The sequence below is a fragment of the Tenrec ecaudatus genome, chromosome 17, assembly GCF_050624435.1.
Source record: "Tenrec ecaudatus isolate mTenEca1 chromosome 17, mTenEca1.hap1, whole genome shotgun sequence".
NCBI classification, from domain to species: Eukaryota; Metazoa; Chordata; class Mammalia; order Afrosoricida; family Tenrecidae; genus Tenrec; species Tenrec ecaudatus.
Window position 1 is genome coordinate 63,453,129 of NC_134546.1, and position 6,798 is coordinate 63,459,926.

A 6,798-nucleotide genomic window follows, 5' to 3' on the forward strand; every position below is an offset into this window, starting at 1 on the left:
CCCACGGGGCAGCTCTGCCCTGGGCCTTCACGGTCACTGCGAGTTGGCATCAACTCAATGGTAGCAAGTTTGCTTGTTTTGTTTTTTTGGTAATGCTCTCAAGGTTCTATATCTATTGTGCATACACACTTGTTCCTTTTTATGGCTGAATAATATTCCATTGTATGAAACTTGGTCTGTTCCTTCTTTTTAGCTATTATTATGAGTAATGCTGCCATGCATACCCAGGACCCCTAAAGCGCCCCCCTTCATCCCGTCCCACACAACCAGCCCTCTGGGACCCTCAGAGAGAAAACAAAAAAACAGAAGAAAAATCGAGTGGCCCACAGGTCCCGAGTTGGACGACAGTTTCCCAATCCTTGCAAAAGTTGTGTTGAATTTCAAATAACTTATCTGCGATAAACTTTTAAGAGGTACATAAATGCCCAGAGGACTCTTACGAAATGAGCACGAGAGACGACAGGCAGACAGACAGAGACAGGGAGACTGGAACTCTGACCCCCTCAGGCATCAACTTCCCAATTCACCTCCAACTAACTTCCTTCCGAAGCAGCAGCAGTCAGCCAGGGGCCGAGTATACCAGAAGGCTAGCTGGCGCTCAGCTCAGTCCAGACGGGCCTCTGGTGAGCCCCCAGGGAGTACCTTAGCCTTTTGGGATCAAGACTGTACTTCGAGAGCCAGAAAAGAGTTCACAGCCTCTCCCACTGCCTGGAAGTTTCCATTTGAGACGTTTCTCTTCACCTCCATCTCTGTAGCCCAGCTTGCTTTTAGTTACAGATCCACACCACAATCCTTCCTGCCAGTTCTGGTTCTCCCAAGCTGCGACCAAACATGGGGAGGGGCTTCCCCAGCCAGGAGCCCCTCCACCAGCCCAGGCCCAGGCCCAGGCCCAGGCCCAACCCCAAGCCCCTGGGTGGGAGCCTTGAAAAAGGAGCCCCTGGCGCTTTAAGAGGACTGAGCTTAATTGCCCAGATTCCCCTGGCAGCCAGATAAACAGCGCAGCCGGCTGGCGCCAGCAAGAGGCAAACTGCACATTATCACCCCTTCCTCACCTCTGAGGAGGAGCGCGGAGGAGCAGGACAGGCAGGCGGAGGGGCCGCCCCAGAGCTGGGCAGGGCGGGGCGTGGGGCTTGGAAGCCCAACTTGAAATTGATCTCATTTCAAAGGGATAAAGCCAGGCCAAATAAAAGGGAAACTTTCTAGCCCATTCTAATTCCTATAGTCCCGGCCTGGGAACCCTGTGTTTTCCTAGGCGGCCTCCTCCAATCAGTTAGAAGTTCTCTCTCTCGCTCCCTCTGTCTCTCTTTCCCTGGTGCAATTTGGATAATAGTAATTTACTGAATATAATTACAGAAAAAAAAAAGAGTGGTAAAGCAAAGAGCAGTAGATTTATTCCGAAGTTAATGGATACTTTCTGGAGAAAGGAGCTCTATAAACACAGGTTAGAACTGTGATTAAAGTATTTCTCCACATTTCCGTCCACATAGGCACCCACAGAGCTCAGGGAACTGCCTTTTCCTGGGACCTGAAAGGCACACAGCAGGAAGGCAGAGCAAGAGCCGGACTTCCACAGGGATGAGGTGGTCAGAGGCTACATATGGGGCAGTGCTCAGGACAGAGCCTGGCCTAAGAGGGGGTGCTCTGCACCAGACCCTAGTTTCTACAGCAAACCTGGCAAGAGAGGGCAGGGCATGGAGGAAGGCCTGTATCCCCCTGGATCCCTGTATGGGAGACTTGGCCTTTCAGATAGGACACAAGGCCCAGGGGAAACCTGGCCCAATGTGAGAAGATGGATGGAGCCCGCCTGGCTCTCCCAGCAGCAGAAGTCCACAGCGCCCAAGGAAGGGACGGGACGTCTGTCTCTAGGGTGCCCCTGGGGAGATGGTAGGGGTTAAGTGGGGCCCAGTGGGGGTCTCCCACATACTAGCTGTGTGCCTGCTCTGTGGATGAGTGTGTCTGCCCATCTCCGCGCCCCAGCCCTCTTCCCCCAGATCCCAGCGCTGTGCACAGTCTCCTTATCAGGACGCGCACCGCTGAGCTCCAGCTATGCACCCGCCCAGCCACGGGAGCCAGGCTGGCGGCCAGGCAGCGGGGGCGGGGTGGGCAGTGAAGGGCTCCCCCAGTTCTCAGTCCCCGAGGCCCAAACCATCAAGTAGGGGATGAAGCAAGAGGATCAAGCTGGCGCCTACTGGAAACTCCTCCCAGACCATTAGTGCTCCCAGATGCCCCAGTAGCCTGCCTGGAGGCCCATGGGCTAGTAAAGAGGCAGGGCGCTGCAAGACCTACAACAGCACCTCCTTCTGGGGGAAGGGGCTAGTCAAGTCTCCAGGCTTGAAGGGGAGCTACTCCCATTGACCAGTAGGGTGACTTGTCCCAAGGTCAGGCTGTTGGTTACAGCTGGTGGAAGCCAAGACTACCATGTCTTCGGTTAACCATGACACTCCATCCTGTCCTGGCTCCCTCAGCCTCTACTTCTCCAAGTCCACCAAACTGAAGCCACCCCGACAGACCTCCAGAGATGGTGTGCCTGTGGCTGCCAACTTCTTCACCCCTCCACCAGCAGCCCACCCCCCTAAGCTTGCCTGGCACTTTGACTCTCAGCTGGGCCTTTCTCTCTCCTCTTCCTCCCCATCCTCCAAGGGCAGGCTCCAGAGGCCCCCTCTCCTGGATGTGAACCCTAGAGTGCTCCTTGTAGTTTGGACCCACTGACCTGGCCTTGATCACTTCTCCTTCTCTGCCCCCATCTCCACCCCACCTTCCCTATGAGATTATGTTTCCTGAGGGCAACACGCCTGCTCATGTTTCTACTTTCTGCCCCATACGGCACAGTGCTCCGCACAGAGTAAGTGCTCAACAAACCTTTGCTGGCGGATGGAAGTGGCCAGCGATCAAATACCTGCCAGAGCCTTCAAAAAACCCAGAGGGGACCAAAAAATGGTTTTTAAAAAATACACTTTCAAATAAAATTTTACATTAGGGGGGAAAAAAAGCGCAGAGGGGATACCCCCAGCCCCATGTCCCACTTTAAAAAATCACCAGCAACAAGAGAGATAGATGACCAGGGAGGTTTCTTGCCCAGAGTTAAGGAGGAGCTGAGGGGGAGGAAGCCATTTCCAGGGGAAACAGCATGAGGCCCAAGGTTCAAAGCCCATAAGCCAGTTCTGGAGTGGCCATGCAGGGGGAGGAATATCATGGCCGCCTCCACACCCCTGCCCCATTAGGTGCCCTCTCTTCAGTAACCACCAAGTATACCACCCCCTCCAGCCACCACCTACACACACACACAGTGCGTGCACAACGGGATAAGTCCATGATCCCATGCTGATCCCCCACCTCCCCCCTGTAAGTGGGGAGACCTGTGGCAGGACTCTCCAGGTGCTTCCAGGATGGATGCTAGCTCTCTCCAGTGACCAGACCAAAAATTAGGAGTCTTCCCAGGCCCAACAGTCTGTAACTCTAACAATCCTCCCTACCCGATCCCGCTGCACAAAGAACCCACAAGTGCTGCCCCAAAGTTCACTTATACCACCATCCCCCAAGATGCTAGAAGCTAAAATGTGAGTTCTTGCAGTGCCTATTGAGGTCTGAAGAGTTGGAATTTATTGCAAGCTTCTTGGCCTGCCAGGGACCTCCCCCGTGCTCTGTTCCAGCACCCAGGGCCTGCCCAGGTAAGGAAGGCTGGGGGTGGGGTGTGTATAGGAAATCCCAGGAGGACAACAAAGAATGCAAGGAACAGTTTTCAGAGGTACTAACGGATCTGGACTGCTCCCTGGCCTGCTCCCGTTCTCAGGACCCTGGGGAGGGGAGGGATTCTCAATTCTGCAAATGAGTTGGAAACAGAACTTGAGAATGATGATGATGGAGAAGGGGGCATTTGACACTCAACGGATGCTGGATGCAAACAGGGCAAGAGGGTCCTACAAAAGCTTTGTTCCCAGGAACACACAGGACCTAGTGGGCAATTTACAAGCACTTTCGACTCCATGCTGTGTCCACTTCACTACTTACATCTACTTGGATACGGTGAAGCTAGAGGTCTGGGTACACTGGGGGAGGGGGCAAATGCATGGGCACCAGTGGTACCCATGACTTTAGCTTCTCCTGGGGGAACTCCCACTTGGTCCTGGACTGGCAGCTAGCTGGGAACTCTCAGGAATCTATCTCCCCTCCTCGGTCTCTGAAGCTGCACAGATAAAACGCCAAGGCTGACCCTCTTTTAAGTTTGCAAACCCAGCTTTAGGATGAAGCTGCCATTTGATATTGGGGCTCAGACGCCCACTCCCCTCTCTTGTTCCTAACTCCCCAGGCAGGGGTGAAGACAGGGCATGGACACACCTCCACCCGAGCCTCCCACACCTCAGGGGTACAGGGCGCACATCTGCAGCTCGGCCCTCCTGCGAGGACGTTAAGGGCAGAGCAATGGCTATAGAGTGGGGCTGGGGAAGGGGGGCCCCCCGGGGGCCCGGCCGGGCGCGCTCACCTGGCCCGCAGAGCCGGCTAAAGTGGTAGGGGTTGCAGCACACGGCGGGGCTGTCGGCGGCGGCGGCGAAGCTGTGGCAGCCGCACAGGGGCTTCAGCTCCACGGCGTGCTGCAGATCGGGCCAGCGGAAGAGGCGGCCGAGCAGCAGCTGGGGCGGCGCGGGCTGGCCGCCCAGGCGGAGGTCGGCGCGCGGCACCAGCACGCAGCCGCCCGGCACGCCGCCGCGCGACTCCACCGCCTCCAGCAACGTGTCCAGCGAGCGCTCCTTGAGCCGCTTCAGCAGCGAGTACGTGACCGTCTTAAGCTCCTGCTCCAGCAGCAGCAGCCGGGAGCGGGCTTCGCGGCTCCGCCCGCCGCCCGTCGGCGCGGGGGCACTCCCGGCCAGGGGGTCGGCGGCCTCCCGGGGCGCGCCGGCGGCGTCGCGCTCGGAGAAGAGACAGCAGGTCACCGTCTCGCAGTCGCTCTCGGGCAGCCAGCCGGGGCCTCCCGGCTCCGCCACGTCCATCAGGGAGCCCCCGGCGCTGGCCCCGGGCTCCGACATGGGCCTCGGGAGGCCCCCGGCGCGCCGGCGCCTCCCCGCACCCTGGGCGCCTCGCTGTCCCACCGCGTCCCGGGGCCGCCGTGGGGCTACCGGGCGGACTTCGGGGCGGCCGCAGCCTCCGCCTTCGCGTGCCCGCGCGGCCGGCTCGGCTCGGCTGCCCAAGCCCCCATCCTCGTCGCCGCCGCCGCCGCCGCCGCCGCCTTCCTCCCGGTCAGGGACCACACGACTTCGCCAAAGTCGCCGCACCAGCCCCGAGCGTTTGGACCTGAACATACGATATCCTTGGGCGCCGGGGGTGGGAGGGAGGCGGTCTCCGGTTACCGGGGGTCCGATCCCTCAGCAGGGCGCCGGCTGCAGCCCCACATGAAGCTCCGCCGCCGGGCGCCGTGCAGACCGCGCACAGCTTGTCGTCGAGGGGGCGCCGCGGGGCTGCAACATGAGGGAGTTCGCCGAGGAGGGGCGGCCGGGCACGCGCGCTCGCCAAGTCACAGTCCGCGCCGGGCCAGCGGCTACATGGACCCCGGCGGCCGGGCTGCTCAGCACCTCCAGCCCTCGAGCGTTAGCGGGGCTGCGGGCGCCGCGCCGCCAGGGAGAGCCCGCATGGGCCGGCAAGCCTTCCAAAGTTGCGCGGCGGGTCCGGGAGCACAAAGCGCTCGCGCCGAAGGTTGGGGGGAAGCCCTGCCTCCAACACCCAAGCGCTGAACTACATGGGCTGGTCCTGCAGGGTCCGAGGGGCAGGCTCGCGGAGACCCCCCAGCTCCCTTCTCGCCCCCTGCGAGAGGGAGGAGGAAAAAGCAAGCCCAACTGCCTGGATCTGCACGCGCGGACGCCCAACTCCGGCTCGGGTCGCGGACGCTGGATGCACTTGGAGCGAGTTTCTCCTGAAAGCGGTGTCAACGCATGAGTGGAGCTGCAGAAATCCCGAAGGGCTGCTGGGAATCCTTCATTTAAAATGCAATCCGCGGAGGCCGAGGCTGCAGCCCGCGGCTGCCGAGGTCGCCCCCACCCCCCGCCACCAAAAGTGCCTCCCGGCGGCCCCGCGGTCCCGGCGAGGTCTGGCGAGGCAGCGCCCGGCGGCTCGCGCTCTCTCTCGGATCGGCTCCCTCGCTCGGCTCCCCCGCTCGGCTCGCTCGCTCGCTTTTTTGTTCTCCTCAAACGCACACTGAGGGCCCCCGGAGGAGCGCCGCGGAGTCATTGGCTGCCTCCCATCATATGCCAGTCTAGACACTTTGGCGGCTCCGCGGCGCTGATTGTTGCGCAAACAAGGTTTCAAGTTTCTTAACTCTTAAAGGAGAACACGTCCCATTGCTGGGCCGGAGGCTCGGAGGGGCCGGCTCCTGGGGCGGGGCGGCCGAGCCCTGGCCCCCGCCCCCTGCCCCCCCACCCCTCCGCAGCACCACCGCCCCGGGCCTGACAGCGCCTGCAGCCCGCTCTCGGGCTCGTGTTGCGCCCGGGGCACGGATGCTGGCTCACATGCGAGTGCGCGTGTACACACACACACACACACACACACAGTTACGGACGGGCGCGCGGGGACCCCTCAGACACACTGATCCTCGGGTGCACAAAGAGCGCTTTGCCTCCTTCTGGCTTGTGCACAAACTTAAACGAATACACAACCAGTTTATCAGAGTGGATGCAAACCCCTCTCCCACGGAAGGCTAATAAAAGTGGGTGTGCGTGTGTGCTTTCCTGGCTCGGGGAGCAGGGGGCGGCCGAGCTGCCAGGGCAGCGGGATCTTCCGTGACCGCACGAGGACTCCACACCCCCAGCGCAA

General features: G+C 60.3%; 1 protein-coding gene across 1 annotated transcript in view; it reads right to left on the minus strand.

Moving 5' to 3' along the window:
- The window catches only part of SMAD6 (SMAD family member 6), a 76,998-nt gene extending 70,671 nt beyond the window's left edge, over nt 1-6,327 (minus strand). The window contains exon 1 of the mRNA XM_075535509.1: nt 4,481-6,327. Coding sequence (XP_075391624.1) covers nt 4,481-5,294 — 814 coding nt within the window. The 5' untranslated portion in view covers nt 5,295-6,327. The remainder of the gene's footprint in view (nt 1-4,480) is intronic.
- Between the last annotated feature and the right edge of the window lie 471 nt (nt 6,328-6,798).